The sequence below is a fragment of the Cherax quadricarinatus genome, chromosome 83 (genome assembly GCF_038502225.1).
Source record: "Cherax quadricarinatus isolate ZL_2023a chromosome 83, ASM3850222v1, whole genome shotgun sequence".
NCBI lineage: Eukaryota > Metazoa > Arthropoda > Malacostraca > Decapoda > Parastacidae > Cherax > Cherax quadricarinatus.
The window spans coordinates 1,867,293-1,890,420 of record NC_091374.1 but is presented as its reverse complement, the minus strand read 5'-3'; the positions used below and the strand labels follow the sequence as shown (position 1 = coordinate 1,890,420).

General features: G+C 37.8%; 1 protein-coding gene across 8 annotated transcripts in view; it reads left to right on the top strand.

Annotated features, from left to right (window-relative positions):
• sli (slit guidance ligand) overlaps positions 1-23,128 on the top strand; it is a 659,016-nt gene that overhangs the window by 616,248 nt on the left and 19,640 nt on the right. For all 8 annotated transcript variants that reach the window (XM_070102675.1, XM_070102671.1, XM_070102676.1 and 5 more), the window contains 11 exons: positions 14-177; positions 3,718-3,850; positions 4,942-5,013; positions 5,360-5,431; positions 12,978-13,049; positions 15,620-15,691; positions 16,453-16,633; positions 17,510-17,709; positions 18,191-18,330; positions 19,283-19,452; positions 19,608-19,806. In XM_070102675.1, coding sequence (XP_069958776.1) covers positions 14-177; positions 3,718-3,850; positions 4,942-5,013; positions 5,360-5,431; positions 12,978-13,049; positions 15,620-15,691; positions 16,453-16,633; positions 17,510-17,709; positions 18,191-18,330; positions 19,283-19,452; positions 19,608-19,806 — 1,475 coding nt within the window. The remainder of the gene's footprint in view (positions 1-13; positions 178-3,717; positions 3,851-4,941; positions 5,014-5,359; positions 5,432-12,977; positions 13,050-15,619; positions 15,692-16,452; positions 16,634-17,509; positions 17,710-18,190; positions 18,331-19,282; positions 19,453-19,607; positions 19,807-23,128) is intronic.

The following is a 23,128-nucleotide window of genomic DNA, read 5'->3' as shown; positions in this document are numbered from 1 at the left end:
TTTTTTATGCCAGAAACCTTGAGGGTAACCCTCTTCGATGTAACTGTCACATGGGCTGGCTGGCAGAGTGGCTGCGATCACAGAGGTCTACCACAGGTGTTCCCAAGTGTCAGTCTCCTCCACACCTGCGAGATATACTCATCACTGAAGTTCCAAGCTCACAGTTTGCATGTGAAGGTAATGCATTAGTCCTTATGCTAGTTTGTATAAGCTATATATATACATATACAACCTCTCCTCACTTAGCGACGTACTCCTTTACCGATGATTCGGACTTACAACGGGCTCTCTGATCAGTATGCATACCTAATAATGTATATTAGAGCTGATTTTCTCTATTCTGTTTATTACAATATACAGTGCACTACTGTATAAACATTTAAAAACATACCAGAAATGTTATAAATGGTGCAACGGTAGCATTAAAACAATATCAAAGATGGTTGACACAAATCCACTACCATTATAGTTTGCTCCTCACTTAGCAATGAATTCATTGACCGATGTGGTCTTAGGAACGGAACTCCGTCTTTAAGTGAGGAGAGGCTGTATTTGTTGTGATTAAGGATCATGACTGCTCGAGGAATTTTGTAGACCCAACCACCAGAACTGGTTTAGATGCCTGCAAGAAGATCAATAAGTTTTCCAAGGCAGTCCTTTATGTGCGAAGCAGAGCACAAATTGTCTCGGATATTTGTTATATTGTATCTTCAAGTGATATCCAATTCTTCAGTGACCCTATATTCCCTGGCTAAGATTTTAAGGTTTAGTATATGGCTTTCTCACTAAGTGCATGTCTGTAAATATTCATTAAATGTGTGTTTCCTTACATAAAGACCAAGATATTGCATGTACAGTACAGGCATACCCAGGTAATATGGCAGGTTAGGTTGCAAACCCCCGTTATAAAATCAGTATCACCTTGAAGTGAATCACGGCCTTTTTTCACTTGCCAGTGCATATAAAAACCTAAAAAATGTTTACACTATTATTTTTTAAGTGGGCAATAGTGCTAGGCCTACAAAACTATGTAAAAATAATAAATAAAAATAGCTACAACACTCTATTACTAACCGAATGTGCACATCATTGCTGAAAATAATAAACATGAATATAATTGAAAAGTGCCATATTAGCAAAGCACTCTAAAGCAAGTGCCATATTAGCAAGGTATGCCTGTATACAAACAAATTTTCATAAGCATTGCAGGCACTCTTCATCTTGGTAGTGTTCAAGTACTGAAAATATAAGTTAATTGACTATGCACTTGTAATTTTTCTACAAAATGTAAATTAATTTTGCATATTCCATTTCTTAAATTCACCATCTTGTGACAGGTGGAGATATATCACAGGCAGATGGAGAATATAGTACTTCTCCAAGTGTTTTATGTACTAAGTGTTTTTCCTCTTTATTGGACAAAATTCAATATACTGTAAGCTCAATTTGGTTCATATTTACTTTACTGGATACAAGTGTGAAGCTGGTAGAAATTAGAATCCTTGGACACAAGTAGTCATTGAAGCTAGCACCTTGGGTGAGAAGGGTTGGATTTGAGGAAGTCCTGCCTAGAATGGGCCAGTAGGCCTACTGCAGGCCTCTGTTATTCTTATGTTTTTATGTTTGAATTTGAATATATTGTGTGTGCTTATTGTGTTTTTTGTTTGGGGTTTTGCCACTTTCTATTTTACATGCTAGTTCATGCATGTCATTGTCCACTAACAGTTTCTTGATTGGTAAACTCCTGTATGTTTTTACGTATACGGATGTGTACTTTTCTCAAGAACGTCACTCCATCAGCAGTCATTCATTCCTCGAATGACTTGTGCATGGAATAGACTTTTACAATATATGGACATTAGAGAAATCAGTTGACATGTTTGCTCATTCGTTAACCTTTTAACTGTGTCCAACATACTAGTACACAGGTGATGACTGCATCCAATGTACTAGTATGCACAATTTTTTGTGGCTTCAAAACTGCACACATTTGGTATATTTTTGATGAGTTCCAAGAGTCTTTCTACTCCCAGAACCCAGTCATGGACCAGGCATGTCTTATGTTTTTTTCTTTTGACTGCAGCACACTGCTTGGGTCTCCTACAACCTCTTCATGCATTTGAAAAAATCCAAGACAAGATGGGTCCACATAGTGCATCATGGGTAACACTAACTAGTTCATAATTAATGAAATCAGGACTGTTGTTCCATCACCAGCATCCCTATCAGCAAACTGGGTGTGCAACTGCCAAAACGAGGTCTTATTCCAGCTTCATTACAATTTGTGTATAAATGGTTTAGAAGACCAACAAGTTGATAAATGAGATGCTTGTGCAATCATGGGAAATCTTTGTTCTGGAAACATTTTGCCATTCAGTGGCTTCTTCAGTCCAATACAGAGAAAGGTGGAAGATGAGTTTGAGGTAATCAGTCCCTCAGCCTAGAGTTGATGGGTTCATTCCACCAATCTTGATGAAAGTAATTTTCGTCAAGATAGATTTAACCTAGGATAACCCAACATTGCATCTTATTTCCATCTCTCGATGAGTATTATCCTTGAAACAATTGTAATATCTTTAGATTTCCTTGTAAATATATGTTTTACAATGGCCATGAAGGCACACAGGTGTTATGAACACAGAAATTACTTTGTTCATATAACTCAGGCTATTCCTCTCAAGCCTAACTATATAATAATTAACCTAGGATAAGCCAGTGAAGTCAAACAGTGTGACTTATTTCCACATTTTGAGGAATATTACACATTGAAACAATTGTAATATCATAAGTATTCCTTTTCAATAATGTTAGAAGACCACAGCAGTAAAAATAAAATAAAAAACAATGATTTACACCAATTTAAACCATTTATTCAAAGTGAAGCAATGTTGGGCTTAGCATCTCCCCGTGTTTGAAGTATTTTAATGCCCTAAAACACATCTAATATCATAAGAAACTAGTGTATTTAGTGTTAAACTTTAAAAACAATAAAAACTGAAAAAAATCATCATTTGGTTTTAGTAAATCATAAAACATACGCCACTGTTGCCAACGAGTGATCATTTTTTTGTCAATTTCAACACTCCATAAAATTTTAAATTTTTATCAGATTTTGCTCTCAATCTGTAAGAATTTTCTTTTTTTTTTTTTTCAAAATCTCTTGCCCCACACAGGAAATTTATTTTCTGGTTGTGCCACAGTTAAAGGGTTAAGAAAGAGTTGTGGAAATGTGTTTATTTGTGAAAATACATTTCATAATACTGTAGTTTATAAAAAATAGAGGAACATGTACACGAGTCATAGAAAAAACTGTCATTTGGCACCATGTTTTAATTATAGTCATTCTTTTTAATGCACACGAAAATGATATTGTCATGACTACAATATATTTTTCTTTCTTGCTACCCAGAGTCCCAGCTAAGTATGTACCTCTGTATTGGTTTGCCTCCTAAATTAGTGGATAGTTCTCTCTTTTAGGTAAATGTTCTTGTTCTATATGTTTGAAGTATGGATTTTGATACGCCGGCTAATTAATAATTACTGTATGTAAAGTAAGCGTATTCCTAGTTCACAGGTTATATTTTCTCCTCATAATCTCCTTAATATCTCATGGTATAAATGAATGCTAATACTGGTGTATACAAAGTTCATTGCTGATATATGATGTAGATGTCTTTACAGTCATTGAAAATAAAAACTAAATTTCTCTAATTTCAGGTGATGAACCAGGCTGCTTTGGGGTTGAGGAACGATGTCCTCCTGAGTGCAGATGTGAAGGCACTGTTGTCCGTTGTTCCAGAGCAAGACTACGCCAGATCCCTAAGGGCATACCATCACACGCCACTGAACTGTAAGTTTTTATTTGTATTTTTTGTGATGAATCTTTTGACTCATGAAACCATAATGAAATAATTGTAAATCACTCAGAACATATGGGGTTCAAATGCATGGTGAGCCAATCATAGAACTAGCATGCCAGTATGCTAACTACTGTACCATGCTAGCTTTATAAGATTTATCTGACTAGGTATATTTCTATACCCTAGGAAGGTTTGCATAGGCACTCTGTGACCACAGTGCAAGTTTTTGAAGATGAATCTCAAACCAGCATGTCTGTGTTATTATGGGACATTAGCTAGAGCTTACCACAACTATGTTGGTGTGAGAGTCATATGTAAAAGCCTGCATTGTACACAGATACCCCGCACTTAGAAGAGAGAAGCTTATGACAACATTTTGGTCTGACTTGTGACATTTACAAGCAAGGTGAGGGAACTAGTGTATATTAAAGAGGGGGGCAGGGATGGGACAAAGAGACAAAGAAAGATGGGGAGAAGTAGTAGTAGAGGTAATGCTGGTGGTGGAAGTAGTAGTATAAGTAGTAGTAATAGTGGGGCTCATGCTAACCTTAGTTGGATGAATCTTATAAAGCTGACATGGTACAGTGGTTAGTACACTGACCTGTTAGTTTTATAACTGGCTTGCCATAGAGTTGAACCCCTATCCATGCTGCGACAAGCCTACTGTACCCTGATGAGTACAGTAGTATTGTCAGTTTCAAAGCTATGTAGTGAAAATAACATTCATAAGAGTCAGTATCACTAAAATCATTATAGTTTTTAAAAGGATATTCCTTCACAGACATATACAGGAGGTTCATGACTTACAAATGTCTCTGGTTGTACACACCCACAGTAACAACTAATGGAATTAGAAACTAATTCTAATTGCACAACTTTTGATCTGCAGTACAGATGTGTGAAACATAACCATTCTTTGTAGCAATGTTTTCTATACAAACAACTTGTTTGTAAATTAAAAACTAGGAACACATTTGTAAGTTTGAGACCTACTGTAAATATGTCATAGATCTTGTAAATTACATGTTACTGTATGCATTTTGATATAAAAAATTCATGAATAACTAATTTTATCATACAGGTACTTGGATGTCAATGAAATAACTGAGTTGGACGCTGATAGACTTTCTCACTTGACAGCCCTGACCAGACTGTAAGTTAACTTAAGTTGTAAATTTTAGACTGTCTTACAAAATTACACATTATAAATTCATTATTACTATGGATTTAGATTCATTCATTCATTAGAGATTCGCCGGTACTTCCGGCCCGGGTCTTCTCCATATGGTGACTCCATATGGTGATTACAGTTTTTTGCTTTCACAAAGTAAACTTTGACTCGTTTTTGACTATTGGAAAGGTAATATAGTAATGGAAGTGTACCAAAGGAGAAGAATCATCACTTTCAGCATTTTTGAATTTTAAGTATACTATCTTTATTTTTTGTATCATAGTAACATTGAACCATGAACTTTACATAGTTGTTTGTTTGTTAACAGAGACCTGAGTAACAACCAAATTGCTGTACTGCAAAACAACACATTTTCCAGCCTTCATCAACTGTCAACATTGTGAGTATAATAAAAAATAATAATATCTTAATTTCTACAAGTACATGTACAAGGTATACAGGCCTAGCTGACATCACTGACATGTTACTATATAGAAAGCCACTTGTTATGCACAGCATTTCCTGCAAATTAGGTCAGTTTTTTTCCCAGGATGCGACCCACACCAATCGACTAGCAACCGGGTACCCATTTTATACTGATGGGTGAACAGGGACAGCAGGTGTCTTATGGAAACATCCCTAACGTTTTCCAGCCGTACCGTAGACTCGAACTCCGAACCTCAGTGTGTGAGCTGAGTGCACTAGCTATCGAGCTACGGGACACCCTTCGAGCTAGCCATACCTTTGATTTTTGATATGCCTTTGGAGAGTTTCGAGAGTTAATCTACTCTCTGAGCCCAGCCATGGGCCAGGCTCGTCTGGTGCTTGCCTGGTCAGCCAGGCTGTTGCTGCTGGAGGCCAGCTGCTCCACATATCCATCACAGCCTGGTTGATCTGGCACCTGGTAAAGATACTTGTCCAGTTTCCTCTTGAAGGCTTCTACACTTGTTCCAGCCATGTTTCTGATATCTTTTGGTAAAATGTTGAATAGTCTGGGACCCCGGATGTTGATACAGTGTTCCATTATTGTCCCCACCGCACCCCTGCTCTTCACTGGGTTTATTTTACACTTCCTCCAATATCTCTCACTCCAGTATGTTGTTATGGCAGTGTGCAGATTTAGGACCAGGCCCTCGAGTATTTTCCAGGTACATGTATATATTATCATGTATCTCTCTCGTCTCCTCCATTGAATACATGTGCCGCATGAATACATGAATACATGTGCCGCAGCCACAGCAAGCAGCAACAAGGCTGCTCCTATATCTTGCCGTCCCTTGGGCCTATCCGAACTCCAGTGATGGCCAAATTTGCAAGTACTACTGCAACAACATGCAAGGAACCTATAGTGACATAAAAACTGACGGTGACGACAACGAAATGGACTAAATATGACAAAAGAGGGACCGGCATTCAAGTACCAGACCTGCTGCCAGACGTGAACCAGACATGAGACGTTTTCCACTACAATGAAATAACTGACCTCCATATCAACTGCACCAGTGTTTAACGGGAAGACAACATGGCAGAAAACCTGATCAACTAAATCTCCAAGGAAATGACAGGTCTGTAGGACTTTTTTCTTCAGTGCCAAACGAGGGAAAGAATTGAGCATTTAAACATGGCTGACCGGCATCCAAACAGCCGCTATTGCCAGACGTACAACTAGCGAAGTGAAATTCTCATCTTTACTGACGTTCATCTGTTGACAGTAGCATCATATCTGTACCACCATCATATCACCTGTACCAGTGCTAACGAGAGGGAAACACAGGAGACATCGTCAAATCAACAGTACAAAACTCCAAGGTCGGATATCCCTCAGTGCCAGTCGTGGGAAAGAAGTGAATAGTTAAACAGTCAAGGTTAATGTTTTAGTAGCTGACCTATATTCAGCTGACCAGTGTACAGTGAGAGAATCATAGCAGAAAATGCCAAATATATCTATAAACTCAAGGAAAGTCAGGTTGTAGGTGGCTTTACTCCCCTCAGTGTTTTAAAAATGGCTGAGTCAGCAGAATCAGGTCAGGAGACAACAACACCACACAACCCCCGATAAATGGAATTGAGGAGGATTTGGAAGGATAAAACCATGGATTAAACCTTTCTGATCTACCAGAATGGAAAGGAGTTAGAAGTTAATTGGGGAAGCCAGACTGTGAAGTGAGATGGGAAGGGGAGTGTGTAATAAGGGGTTAACTGTAAGGGGTTTGTGAAGTTAAGGGAAAAGTTTTCAGCAGCAAAATAACGGGCTATGCAAAAGGTATAAGCAAATTCTAAATTCAACTAATTAATACTCCAACCCAGATCACACAATTCTCAGCCACCCTAATTGACCACATACTTTGTAACCGCTCTGAGAACATTAGTCAGTCAGGCATCATTACCACAGGTCTTAGTGATCATTTCATCATTTACTGCACCAGGAAAATCACTAGGGATAGGATAGGCCTACACAGGACAATAAAAATGAGGTCAACTAGAAACTACAGTAAAGAAACACTGGTAAATGGGCTACACAATTGTGACTGGACAGAGATAACAAGTTGCACGGACGTAAACGATGACTGGGAAAAATTCAAAACAATGTTCACTACCATCCTTGATAATATTGCACCAGTTAAAGAGGTTAGGATTAAACAAAGAACTGAACCCTGGATGAATGCTGAGATATTAGATAATATGAAATTCAGAGACCAGCTGCTAAAAAGATTTAAAGCAAACAGACAGGATATTGCAGCACTAAATGAATTCCAAAGGGTGAGGAACAGAGTACAGAGACTTATAAAAGGAGCAAAGGCAAAGCACTACTGCTCAAAAATTGAAGAGTATAAGCATAACCCCAGAAAGCTCTGGCAACAACTAAAACAGTTGGGGTATAGCCATAAGCCAGTAGATAGGTCTAACATAGTACTCACTATCGATAATGAGGTATGCCACAAAACATCTAAGGTGGCAAATTGCTTTAATTCCTACTACACATCTGTTGCATCAACACTAGTAAGTAAACTACCAGCTGTATCAAATACCTTTAACACAGACTCTGATAAGTTTCAAACATACTATACCAATAAAGGGGTAACCCCAAACAGTTGTCAACTAGTAAGTGTATCTCATGACTTTATTCAAAAAGAACTAAGCAGGTTAAACCCAACTAAGAGCACAGGCCCTGATAACATCCCATCTAAGTTCCTAAAAGATGGTGCTTCTGAACTGTCAATCCCTATTGCTCACATAATAAATCTATCAATCACCACTAATACCATACCGGAGGGGTTCAAGGAGGCCAGAGTTACTCCTATCTTCAAGAAAAATAGTAGGTCTGATGTAAGCAACTATAGGCCTGTTAGTATACTCAGTATAATATCTAAAATTCTAGAGAGGGCGGTGTATTCTCAAGTAGTTAAGTACCTTAATGACAACAACATTCTCCATAGCTATCAATCAGGCTTTAGAAGATCCTACTCAACCGACACCTCCCTTATTAATCTGATGGATTACCTGAGAACTGAAATGTCAAAGGGGAACCTCATAGGTATGGTAACCTTAGACCTGCAAAAGGCCTTCGATACTGTCAACCACAATTTTTTTTTTTATTATCACACCGGCCGATTCCCACCAAGGCAGGGTGGCCCGAAAAAGAAAAACTTTCACCATCATTCACTCCATCACTGTCTTGCCAGAAGGGTGCTTTACACTACAGTTTTTAAACTGCAACATTAACACCCCTCCTTCAGAGTGCAGGCACTGTACTTCCCATCTCCAGGACTCAAGTCCGGCCTGCCGGTTTCCCTGAATCCCTTCATAAATGTTACTTTGCTCACACTCCAACAGCACGTCAAGTATTAAAAGCCATTTGTCTCCATTCACTCCTATCAAACACGCTCACGCATGCCTGCTGGAAGTCCAAGCCCCTCGCACACAAAACCTCCTTTACCCCCTCCCTCCAACCCTTCCTAGGCCGACCCCTACCCCGCCTTCCTTCCACTACAGACTGATACACTCTTGAAGTCATTCTGTTTCACTCCATTCTCTCTACATGTCCGAACCACCTCAACAACCCTTCCTCAGCCCTCTGGACAACAGTTTTGGTAATCCCGCACCTCCTCCTAACTTCCAAACTACGAATTCTCTGCATTATATTCACACCACACATTGCCCTCAGACATGACATCTCCACTACCTCCAGCCTTCTCCTCGCTGCAACATTCATCACCCACGCTTCACACCCATATAAGAGCGTTGGTAAAACTATACTCTCATACATTCCCCTCTTTGCCTCCAAGGACAAAGTTCTTTGTCTCCACAGACTCCTAAGTGCACCACTCACTCTTTTTCCCTCATCAATTCTATGATTCACCTCATCTTTCATAGACCCATCCGCTGACACGTCCACTCCCAAATATCTGAATACGTTCACCTCCTCCATACTCTCTCCCTCCAATCTGATATTCAATCTTTCATCACCTAATCTTTTTGTTATCCTCATAACCTTACTCTTTCCTGTATTCACCTTTAATTTTCTTCTTTTGCACACCCTACCAAATTCATCCACCAATCTCTGCAACTTCTCTTCAGAATCTCCCAAGAGCACAGTGTCATCAGCAAAGAGCAGCTGTGACAACTCCCACTTTGTGTGTGATTCTTTATCTTTTAACTCCACGCCTCTTGCCAAGACCCTCGCATTTACTTCTCTTACAACCCCATCTATAAATATATTAAACAACCACGGTGACATCACACATCCTTGTCTAAGGCCTACTTTTACTGGGAAAAAATTTCCCTCTTTCCTACATACTCTAACTTGAGCCTCACTATCCTCGTAAAAACTCTTCATAAAAACTTCAAGCTATCGGTATAGGTTCTGTAGACTGGTTTAAGTCCTACCTTAGCAACAGGAGACAAATAGTCAAAATCAACAAAACAGAATCAGAACCCCTGCCGATAACATGTGGAGTTCCCCAAGGTAGTATTCTGGATCCCTTATTATTCTTATGTTATGTCAATGATATGCCTATCAGTGTCAAGTGCAAACTCCTACTGTATGCAGATGACAGTGCTCTGTTAGTGTCAGGTAAAGACCCACAAGATATTGCTAATGTTTTAACACTGGAACTGGAGTCCTGCAGCAAATGGTTAGTAGACAACAAACTATCATTACACCTAGGGAAAACTGAAGCCATTCTCTTTGGCACGAAACATAAACTGAGAAGGGTAAATAATTTTAATGTTCAATGTAATGGGGAGCCCATCACTTTGGTTTCATCAGTAAAATATTTGGGAATCCCCTTTGACCCATGCATGTCAGGAGAATTGATAGGGAACAGTGTAGTAAAGAAAGCGAATGCCAGACTGAAGTTCCTGTATAGACAAACACAGTGTCTACCTACTGAGGCTCGCAGGACCCTATGTCTAGCCCTTATACAATGCCATATGGATTACGCTTGCTCTTCTTGGTACTCTGCCTTGACAAAAAAACTGAAAGATAGATTGCAAATCACCCAGAACAAAATCGTAAGATTCATCCTGGGGCTGGGACCAAGAGAACATGTAGGCCAGGATGAATTACATCAGTTGGATATGCTGAATGTTGAAGACAGAGTAAAACAACTGAAGCTAAATCATGTTTATAAAATTGCTCACAAACAATGTCCAGAATATCTTGCTGTCAATTTTGTCAAGGTTGGGAACTGCAGCAATCATAGTACTAGGGGGAGAGAGCACAACTTTGTAGTAGCCACAGTCATTGGCCAGGCTTCAAACACCTTTTATTGTACAGCAATAAAGGAATGGAACAGACTGCCTGCACATGTCAAAGCCAGTCATAGCATGAACCAGTTCAAGAAGAGTGCCAAAAAGTGTCTGATGAATGTAGCTACAGAAAGGGAGGGGAATGATTTTCTATTTTTTAGCTAACATACGTGTAAATTTTACCGTATTCCTAGTAATGACCCTCGTATTGTAGATAGTCTTAATGACCTTCGTGTAGTAGATAGTCTCTTTAGTATGATAATAAGATGTTATCTTCATTGTAGAATAATAAGAAAATATTATAACCTTTATATTATAATAATAAGGTAAAAGGACCCCAATGGAAATAAGTCACTCTGTCTGACTTTTTTGGGTTATCCTAGGTTCTCTACACATATGCTGCTATGTATGATAATTCTATGTAACTGTATTTGTGTATACCTGAATAAACTTACTTACTTAAGACTTGCAGGCATTCTCAGTAGTTTAGGTACTTTACTGGCTCAGTGTGAGCCATAAATGATCTCTGTATTAGTTCCAGCTCCGATATTTCTCCTGTTTTGAATGGGGCTATCAGCACTGAGCAATATTCTAAGTGAGGGAGCACTAGCGATTTGAAGTGTCACCATCAGCATTATTTCCCTTGTTTTGAAAGTTCTCAATACCCACCCCGTCATCTTCCTGGCTGTCGTGATCTTTGCCTTGTTATGGTCTCTAAAAGAAAGGTCCGCTGACATAATTATTTCCAGGTCTTTTACGTGTTCCTAACGTTCTATTTGGTGACCCTCTTGAGTTTTGTATACGTATAGTGCTCCTTTTGAGTTTTTCATTCTTTCTATACCTAAGCAGCTGGAACTTATCACCATTGAACGTCATGTTCAGTGGTCGTTCTTCCTTGTCACTTGGTATACAGAGTTACAAACTTATATATGCAGTGGACCTCACCTAACAACTTAGGGACTGAAGAATGGTTCATTAAGCAAAAAAATATTTTTATTATATTTTTCCGTAAGAACCCATGTTATAACGTTAGATAGGAGCCAAGATAATAGTATTTTCTATCTAATTCCTATTATTTTTCAGTGATGAAATTTAAAAAAATATATACGTACTTACCAAAGATAGGTCTGTTATTTAGTAGGAGCACAGTGGTGTTATATCCTGATATCATGCATGCATAATGCAAAAAGTATAGACGATTTCGAATTACATACATAGCATTTGTCCGATGTAATATTACATAACATGAACTTGTCCAATGTCATATTACATACATAACACTTGTCCCTCCTTTTACTAGAGTGGTCTGTTATATAGTATTGGCATAATGGTGTTATACCTCTGTTTAATGAGTGCATACCTAGAATGTATGTGAAAGGTGTTTCTGGGGGTCAGTGCCCCTGCAGCTCAGTCCGTGACCAGGCACGGCACAAAATCTATTAAGACTTAAGACATAAAAATATTGAGAAAATTGTCATATCATATTTTTGTTGTTGGTTATAATGACTCCCAGATCACTGTCTTAAATTAGTTGTAATGAACTGTAGATCAGTAGTTGGCCTAGGACCTGTCACAGCCTTTCAACTAGGCAATAACCAAAACACGGTGCAATACTTCTCTCGATACTTTAATAATTTTTCCGACGATTTCTGTGTTAAGCATTTGTAGTAGTATGTAAGACAGTGTTTCGTGACATCATATTGCACTCACACTCACACTTAATCTCTCTCTCTTGTTTTTGTTGTTACTTGATGTAGGAAACACTTGATTTAGTTGCATCCATGGAGAACTGTGAAGTAGTAAGGCAATATATGTATTTATAAACATTATCTGATGGTTGTACCAAGAAATGGCCATTAATTGAGGCAAGAGAGGACTGGCACCACAGTATGAAATTTGGTCATTAAACAAGTGTGCGCTGGTCATTAAATGGGGAAACGGTCCTTGGTTTTTTGTTTTAGTCGTTATTTGAAATTGTTACAGGAATGGTTTTTAAGCAGATGAACTCTGTAATTTTTATTATGAATGAATGTTATATATATGGTGTGTATTGTATTAGATTATTGTTTTCATATTGATCATTGTACTCAAATTTATTTGAATATAATAGTCATCATATTTTGTAATTTGGAATAAAAAATTTTCTTTTTCCGCTTCAAAAATAGTTCTTTGTTTTTTCCCACACATTCAAACAGAATTATCAGCTACAATAAACTGCAGTGCATGCAACGAGACTCATTGTCTGGCCTGCGGAAACTGCGTATATTGTAAGTACAGTATGTTTTTGTTAACTATTTGCATTTTCATGATTAGAGCTGTTTTAATGTTGCCCTGTCTAATATAATTATTTTATCATCAAATTTTTTGGATTTCCAGTAGTGGCAGATGGCTTTTCATTGAATTTCTTTCCAACCAATAATACTTTGTTACCTGTTCTACATTACTTCTTTCTATATTTTGAGCTTAACCCTTTGAGAAAATAAATCTATGTGGTAAGTGGGCACCACATAAAACAAATACTGCAGCACGCAGTGCATAATGAGAGAAAACTGCAACCGTATTTTTAGATTAAAACAGCGACTTTGCGTTGTTTTTTGTATGTTTTTTACAGTTGTACTCACGTTTTCTTGGTCTCATTTGATAGAATGGAAGATATAGAGATGACTTTGATTGGTATTAGTATTGAAAATGGCTTGAAACTGAGCTCAAAGTAGTGGAAATGTTAAATTTTTGCCGATGTTCAAGAGTAAACAGATGATGTCACACGTCTAGTACCCATTAGCTGGTGTGAATAAAAATTCATTACGTGAATAAAAAATAAAATTGGAATTTACTTGTAAAGCCTGAAAACGTAACTAATACACAGAGGAAATATTTGTTTAGTGCTAGGAATGCCTGCATTGTTTATTCTGGACCCTATTTTGAAATTGAAATATTTTGAACTGTGTTAAATTGGCCAAATTTAACACAAAGTACCAATTTCCAATCACTTTATTGGGTGAAGATTGAAACACTTATGCAACATATGGGAATCTTTATTCAGGAAACGTTTCGCCACACAGTGGCTTCATCAGTCCTGGAGTTGATGTGTTCAGTCCATCAATCTTGTAGAATGTGATTGATGGACTGAACACATCGACTCCAGGCTGAGGGACTCATTACCTCAAACTCCTCCTCTCCTTACGCCTTTCTACTTTGTATTGGACTGATGAAGCCACTGTGTGGCGAAACTTTCCTGAATAAAGATTCCCATATGTTGCATAAGTGTCTCAATCTTCAACTTGTCGGTTTTTCAAACCATTCATCACAACTTTATTGGGTAATTGAAACAGTTGACTGGGCGATTTCTTGTGCTCGGTCAATGAAATAGAAATAATACTAGCAAAATAGCTAAGAATTTGGTTGACTGGAATAATGTAATTGGCCTAAAATGGTCGTCAAAGTTGGCAAAATCACCGATGCGTAAATATCACTGATGCAACCAAATTTGTGATGGTGTAATTTCATCAGTTTTCCATCAAATTTCATACTTTTTGTTTTATTACCTTCAGAAAAAGATTCTCTACCATTTCATAAGAAAAAATAACAAAAGATTTTTTTGAAAATTCTTGGACCCTGACTGTCACTTGAGATCTAGCCTCTGGACCCCTCAAGGGTTAATAACCTCTTGCTTATCCTATTGGTATCTTTTAAAAACTCTCCTGTTCTTTTATTCCCCCATAAACTTTAAGAGGTCATCATATGTCCTCCTCTACTTTGCAGTGAAGGCAATTATATTTGAAACACTTTCTATTTGTCAATTATGGGATCCAACACTTAATACTTTCTATTTGTCAATTATGGGATCCACTTTGTTCTCTTGTGTTTTTTTTTCTATGTAATTTACTGTATATATTTTTGGCTATAGCTTCCCATATGTTATAGTTTTTACAAAAGTCATGACATTATTCTTCAGTGTATTCACCTCATGGCAAGTATTTATGCACAAGTACCTTTTATATACAGTAGTATTTTTTTAAGCAAAAACTCAGCATAAATTGAAAAAATGAGCATTTACCAATAGTCCATTAACTAAGAACACAATTACCCAGAGTTAACATACTGTGTTTATGGTAATGTCAGCTGTAAATGCTGACATTGCAGTATTCCTCATTCTCCATCTTACCTGATTAGCTAACAAGGTAGCCAAACAGCACACTGTCCAGGCAGTCTTATATGTGACTTAGTTTTTCTGCATGTGGTACCCTAAGTCATTTTGACTGAGCATGAGATAGGCAATGTATGTAGATATCTGTTCCTAATTAAATACACCTAAGAAAATTTTAAAATTAGAAAATTAATCATTTGAACATTTAGGAAACAAATATGAGGCAGTTAGATAGAAGTAAACACAGAACTTTTAAGAAATAACAGAGAGACTGATTATAAATCATTGCTCTAAATGAGAAGTAATTTTTATATTTTATTGAATTCAAATGATGACTCAAACCACCATATGTGCCATCAAGTTTTCCTAGCAGAACTCTCCTTTTAACTTACATATTCCAAGTGCTTATCCCAATATATGTGACTTAGATATGACCCACATAGGTTTGGCACCCTTTTCACTATATGTTAATAATGACTCAGTTGTATGCATATTTAATATTTGCCTGTAAGCTTGTAATCTGGTAGTAATTCTGTAATAAAAACTACCTGTACAATATTCGTTGTATTATTTCAGCGTGGAACATATACAGTATATTAAGAGAATAGGTAATGCAGATTTTATTTTAATAGAGAAGTTGGTTTTCTGACACCTAAAACTTTACACAAAGGTCTATTTATCTCACTTCAGGTCTCTTCATGGGAATGACATTTCAAGAATTCCCGATGGTGCTTTTCGTGACCTTGTCTTCATTACACATATGTAAGTGTGCTCTTCTTGATAAAACATTTATTTTCTATATTTTCAATAACCAGAACTATTATCTGGAGGGCTGAGGAGGGGTTGTTGAGGTGGTTCAGACATGTAGAAAGGATGGAACAAAATAGAATGACTTCGAGAGTGTAAAAATCTGTAGTGGAGGGAAGGCGGGGTAGAGGTCTGCCTAAGAAAGGTTGGAGGGACGGGGTAAAGGAGGTTTTGTGTGCGAGGGGCTTGGACTTCCAGAAAGCATGTTGGACTTCTGGAAAGCATGTGTGTGCATGTTATATAGGAGTGAATGGAGACAAATGGTTTTTAGGACTTGACATGCTGTTGGAGTGTGAGCAAAGTAATATTTATGAAGGGGTTCAGGGAAACTGGCAGGCCGGACTTGAGTCCTGGAGATGGGAAGTACAGTGCCTGCACTCTGAAGGAGGGGTGTTAATGTTGCAGTTTTATAACTGTAGTGTAAGTGCACCTCTGGCAAGACAGTGATGGAGTGAATTATGATGAAAGTTTTTCTTTTTTGGGCCATCCTACCTTGGTGGGAAACAGCTAATGTGTTAATAAAAAAAATCTATACTGTGCAGTATTGTACATAAGTCACACATCATGGAACCCAGCAATGCATAATTATCATTGACTGATAACTTTATAACTCATAATCTGGTGAAGTTGCAGGTGGAGTACATTAATTTATTTTTCAGTTTTAGAGAGAATATTAAACAGCTGTATAATAGTATACTTATTATTGTTATTTACAGAGCAATGGGAGCAAATCCACTTTATTGTGATTGCTCCTTGGCATGGTTCTCAGACTGGGTAAAAGGTGATTTTGTGGAACCTGGTATTGCACGATGTGCTGAGCCAGCAACCATGAGGGACAAGCTAGTACTTACTACACCAACTCAAGCTTTTAAGTGTGTTCCAAAGGTCCCTGATGAGGTTAGTCAAAACACATTAATAGGTTTAAGATTTTTTCAAGTGTTAAATTTTTTCTTACAATTGCGGCTTCTTATACAGTAGTACAGTAAGCTCTCTTATAATTTGTGGGTTACATTCCTGAAAGTCAGTACATTATGAAAAATAGCACTACATAAAGTGAACGTATGGGAAAATTAGGGTTACATATTTGTCATTCAGTTTTCTGTACATGACTTTCCTTATTGATGGAAAATCAGAGAAATAATTTGCCCCAGACCATAATTGAATAACAAAGAGAGGCACAATACCGTGACTGGAATGATACACAAATAACCCGCACATAAAAGAGAGAAGCTTACGACGACGTGTGAAAGTGTGACTTTGTAAATGGTCCAAGTCGGACTGAAACGTCATCGTAAGCTTCTCTCTTTTATGTGCGGGTTATTTGTGTACCATAGTTGACTCCAACCTGCATTTATGGTTCATTGGGGCACTTCATCCCATGATACCTTAATGTGCATCTGTAATATCAAATTTATGTCAGAAGTCTGGCATGTCAATCTCAAAGCTGTCATCCATTGTTCCAATGAGTTTTTTTTTTTTTATTATCTTGCATGTGTAGCGGCATTTAAATGTTATAATAACTCCTTGATCTCAGTGGCTGTATCCAAGATGATGTATCAGTGCGTAACATCAAGATTTTTCCTTGCTATGAAATTTTGGTTGTATTTGAATCATGTTGCAACAAAGTCACAGTGTGAGATGTTGCATTATAAGAGGGCTTACCGTACCTGGAAAATCAGTAACTCTAAAATCCATGTACAGTATCTTAATTTTATGAAAACTGGAATGATATTATATTTTTCATTTTCCTTAAGTTCCAGGTTTTTTCTTCAGGTACTTGCAAAATGTGATTTGTGCTACACTCATCCTTGTGAGAATGGAGCAACTTGCCGTGCCCTTGCCAACCGCAGCTATGAGTGTGTGTGTGCTCCAGCATTTTATGGGTCAAACTGCCAATACAAGATAGATGCTTGTTATGGAAATCCATGCAGGAACCTTGGCACTTGCAAGATTCTAGAAGCTGGTCGATTCAGGTAAGCTATCTATCTTGAGAAAAGATATATACAGCACTTTAGATTCAGTTTTCACATGGGCTTTTAAGATAATATTTTTAGTGTGGAGTTTATTTGTTAAAACTCAAAGTTTGATTAATACAACACTACAGCAAAGTCTATTGTATACACAAGTTTTTTGGCAGAACTTAAATTTTATATTTGTAAAATACCATATTCAGAGTATATATAGATAATAATCTATTAGAGTGTAAAATAGTGAACAAAGCAGTGGCTACTAGACATTTAGGTAAGGTTATGCTGTAAGAAGCTGGTATGGTATTGACAACAAAGGTACTTGTATGGTGGTAATAGTAGCCAATCCTAATGCACATGAACATATGAGATGCTGATAACACACTGTATAGATAATGTGAAATTTGTGGTGGAGTAACACATATGGGGAATTTTAATGTGTTTTTATTTGTGATTGTCTCATAATAACTGGTTTTGTTTTATATAGCTGCCACTGTCCTCCTGGGTTTGAGGGAGACCGATGTGAAGTCAATATTGATGACTGTGCTCAAAATAAATGTGAGAACAATTCTACTTGCATTGATCTTGTGGAGGAATATAGATGCCAGTGTCACCCTGGTTACACAGGTAAATTTATACAATTCTTCATAACTCTGTTGCTTTTTTCCTTGGTAGTTTCATATTTCCATCACTGATTTGCATGTACTATATTGTATGGCATTGAAGACGCTATTTTTTTTTTTTTTTTTTCAAAAAGTCTCGTAAATGTATCCAGTGTCTTGGAGGCCAAAGTATTGTTTATCTTTTTTTCCAAAATTTAGCCAGTCAGAATTGGGGGAGTGTCCTCAACACCGGAGCGTCTTATTTGCCGTAAAATACATTAATTGTTTTCTTGTGGTTGTTAGAATAATAATAATAAATTTCCTGTATATTGTGTCCAAAAATGCCAGGGACCTCTTATGTTCTATGTCCATGTAATGTAATAGATGGAAAGTGGTCATTTCATCTGGATTTTCAGATAAAGGCCACAAACACAGCACATCACTGACAGCTGAACCATTTAGCATTATTTATAAGTATTATGGTTTCGAAGCATTCCATAAATAAGTTACTTAAAACAGGCAACAGTGGATGACTTATAGCATTCCAATGTTTTGGGCATACTAAATTAGAATTTGCAGTTTATGATACAGAACTGATTAATTCATTCATGGTTGAAATATACAGTGGTAGGTTATACCCAAGTTATTTGTCAGAAAAGAAGTTTAATAGAATATGCTCAAGCATCTTGGTGAAGTTATTTGTTAGTCTGTTAGTGCAGGATTATTAGCTTTGTGAGTTTTAAATTTCATACAAATGTAAGAGAGAGGGGAGTCTCGGAAAACAGCTAGTTTTATGGTCAGTTTTTCAGGAGTTAGTCTAACATCCCATTAGTGTCACTTGTCATGAAAGATCATAGAGAAAAATGTAAATTGGTTCTCCCCCTCTTCGTTTGTAGACTATTAAAGCATCTATGTAGTTACACTTTAGAATTAATTTGATTTTTCTCTTAAATGCATTACTCTTTACTTTCATTCAGGTGATTACTGTGAACGAAAGATCCCCTTCTGTAGCAAAGAATTTAATCCCTGCAAAAATGGAGCTGCCTGTGTTGATCACTTCACCCATTATGAGTGTCAGTGCTCTCTGGGATACTCTGGTGAAAATTGTACCGAGAACATTGATGACTGTGTCAACCATTTGTGTCAGGTACTATATAGTCTTTGGTATACTGATATTCTTTTGTGTTACACACTGTATACTCTTCTCTGGGTAATGTTGAAAGTCACTTGTAGCAAATATATGAAATAGTTAATACTGTAGTGTACTGTTTTGCACGATTTTTTAATAGTTAATGTCAACAGAATGGTGCATCATGTGTAGATGGAGAGAATGAATACACCTGTAAGTGTATTAATGACTACACTGGAAAGTTCTGTGAGGTTGGCCCAGCAGTGTTCCTTCAGACTTCACCTTGTCAACAAAATGACTGCCAGAATGGCATTTGTTTCGTTCCTCCAAACTCGAAAGATTATGTATGCAAATGTTCTCCAGGTTTTTCAGGTAAGTAATGCAGTAAATTTTTTTTATAAAAATGTCAGGGGTCAGAACCATTAGTCTGAAAATTTACAGATAAGTGCAGATTGATGAATGTTTTTTTTATTTTTTTATTATCACACTGGCCGATTCCCACCAAGGCAGGGTGGCCCGAAAAAGAAAAACTTTCACCATCATTCACTCCATCACTGTCTTGCCAGAAGGGTGCTTTACACTACAGTTTTTAAACTGCAACATTAACACCCCTCCTTCAGAGTGCAGGCACTGTACTTCCCATCTCCAGGACTCAAGTCCGGCCTGCTGGTTTCCCTGAACCCCTTCATAAATGTTACTTTGCTCACACTCCAACAGCACGTCAAGTATTAAAAACCATTTGTCTCCATTCACTCCTATCAAACACGCTCACGCATGCCTGCTGGAAGTCCAAGCCCCTCGCACACAAAACCTCCTTTACCCCCTCCCTCCAACCTTTCCTAGGCCGACCCCTACCCCGCCTTCCTTCCACTACAGACTGATACACTCTTGAAGTCACTCTGTTTCGCACCATTCTCTCTACATGTCCGAACCACCTCAACAACCCTTCCTCAGCCCTCTGGACAACAGTTTTGGTAATCCCGCACCTCCTCCTAACTTCCAAACTACGAATTCTCTGCATTATATTCACACCACACGTTGCCCTCAGACATGACATCTCCACTGCCTCCAGCCTTCTCGCTGCAACATTCATCACCCATGCTTCACACCCATATAAGAGCGTTGGTAAAACTATACTCTCATACATTCCCCTCTTTGCCTCCAAGGACAAAGTTCTTTGTCTCCACAGACTCCTAAGTGCACCACTCACCCTTTTCCCCTCATCAATTCTATGATTCACCTCATCTTTCATAGATCCATCCGCTGACACGTCCACTCCCAAATATCTGAATACATTCACCTCCTCCATACTCTCTCCCTCCAATCTGATATCCAATCTTTCATCACCTAATCTTTTTGTTATCCTCATAACCTTACTCTTTCCTGTATTCACTTTTAATTTTCTTCTTTTGCACACCCTACCAAATTCATCCACCAATCTCTGCAACTTCTCTTCAGAATCTCCCAAGAGCACAGTGCCATCAGCAAAGAGCAACTGTGACAACTCCCACTTTGTGTGATTCTTTATCTTTTAACTCCACGCCTCTCGCATTTACTTCTCTTACAACCCCATCTATAAATATATTAAACAACCACGGTGACATCACACATCCTTGTCTAAGGCCTACTTTTACTGGGAAATAATTTCCCTCTTTCCTACATACTCTAACTTGAGCCTCACTATCCTCATAAAAACTCTTCACTGCTTTCAGTAACCTACCTCCTACATCATACACCTGCAACATCTGCCACATTGCCCCCCTATCCACCCTGTCATACGCCTTTTCCAAATCCATAAATGCCACAAAGACCTCTTTAGCCTTATCTAAATACTGTTCACTTATGTTTCACTGTAAACACCTGGTCCACACACCCCCTACCTTTCCTAAAGCCTCCTTGTTCATCTGCTATCCTATTCTCCGTCTTACTCTTAATTCTTTCAATAATAACTCTACCATACACTTTACCAGGTATACTCAACAGACTTATCCCCCTATAATTTTTGCACTCTCTTTTGTTCCCTTTGCCTTTATACAAAGGAACTATGCATGCTCTCTGCCAATCCCTAGGTACCTTACCCTCTTCCATACATTTATTAAATAATTGCACCAACCACTCCAAAACAATATCCCCACCTGCTTTTAACATTTCTATCTTTATCCCATCAATCCCAGCTGCCTTACCCACTTTCATTTTACCTACTGCCTCACGAACTTCCCCCACACTCACAACTGGCTCTTCCTCACTCCTACAAGATGTTATTCCTCCTTGCCCTATACATGAAATCACAGCTTCCCTATCTTCATCAACATTTAACAATTCCTCAAAATATTCCCTCCATCTTCCCAATACCTCTAACTCTCCATTTAATAACTCTCCTCTCCTATTTTTAACTGACAAATCCATTTGTTCTCTAGGCTTCCTTAAGTTGTTAATCTCACTCCAAAACTTTTTCTTATTTTCAACAAAATTTGTTGATAACATTTCACCCACTCTCTCATTTGCTCTCTTTTTACATTGCTTCACCACTCTCTTAACCTCTCTCTTTTTCTCCATATACTTTTCCCTCCTTGCATCACTTCTACTTTGTAAAAACTTCTCATATGCTATCTTTTTCTCCTTTACTACTCTCTTTACATCATTCCACCAATCGCTCCTCTTCCCTCCCGCACCCACTTTCCTGTAACCACAAACTTCTGCTGAACACACTAACATTACATTTTTAAACCTACCCCATACCTCTTTGACCCCATTTCCTATGCTCTCATTAGCCCGTCTATCCTCCAATAGCTGTTTATCTTTCCCTAACTGCCTCCTCTTTTAGTTTATAAACCTTCACCTCTCTCTTCCCTGATGCTTCTATTCTCCTTGTATCCCATCTACCTTTTACTCTCAGTGTAGCTACAACTAGAAAGTGATCTGATATATCTGTGGCCCCTCTATAAACATGTACATCCTGAAGTCTACTCAACAGTCTTTTATCTACCAATACATTGATGAATGTGTAGAAAGGTATTCAAAATCAGTTTTGTTTTCTGGTTTTATTGTTCAGATATTTGACATTAGTTGTTCTTTCTTTCAACACACCGGCCATATCCCACCAAGGCAGGGTGGCCCAAAACGAAAAACGAAAGTTTCTCTTTTAAATTTAGTAATTTATATGGGAGAAGGGGTTACTAGCCCCTTGCTTCCGGCAATTTAGTCACCTCTTACAACATGCATGGCTTACAGAGGAAGAATTCTGTTCCACTTCCCCATGGAGATAAGAGGAAATAAACAAGAACAAGAACTAGAAAGAAAATAGAAGAAGACCCAGAGGGGTGTGTGTATATATGCTTGTACATGTATGTGTAGTGTGACCTGAAATCTTGCATGTTTATGAGACAGACAAAAGACACCAGCAATCCTACCATCATGTAAAACAATTACAGGTTTTTGTTGTACACGCACTTGGCAGGACGGTAGTACCTCCCTGGGCGGTTGCTGTTTACCAACCTACTACCTAGAACATTAGTTGTTATTATTATTATTATTATCATCAAAACCAAGGGCTAAACCCACCAGGGTCATACATTAGTTATAGAACACTGGAAATACAGTCATGTATTTTTTTTTTTACCTATGTTCATTTCTGACAATAATGGCATATAAAAATGACAGCTGCCTTTTTATTCTTTAATTTTTCCCTTGATCT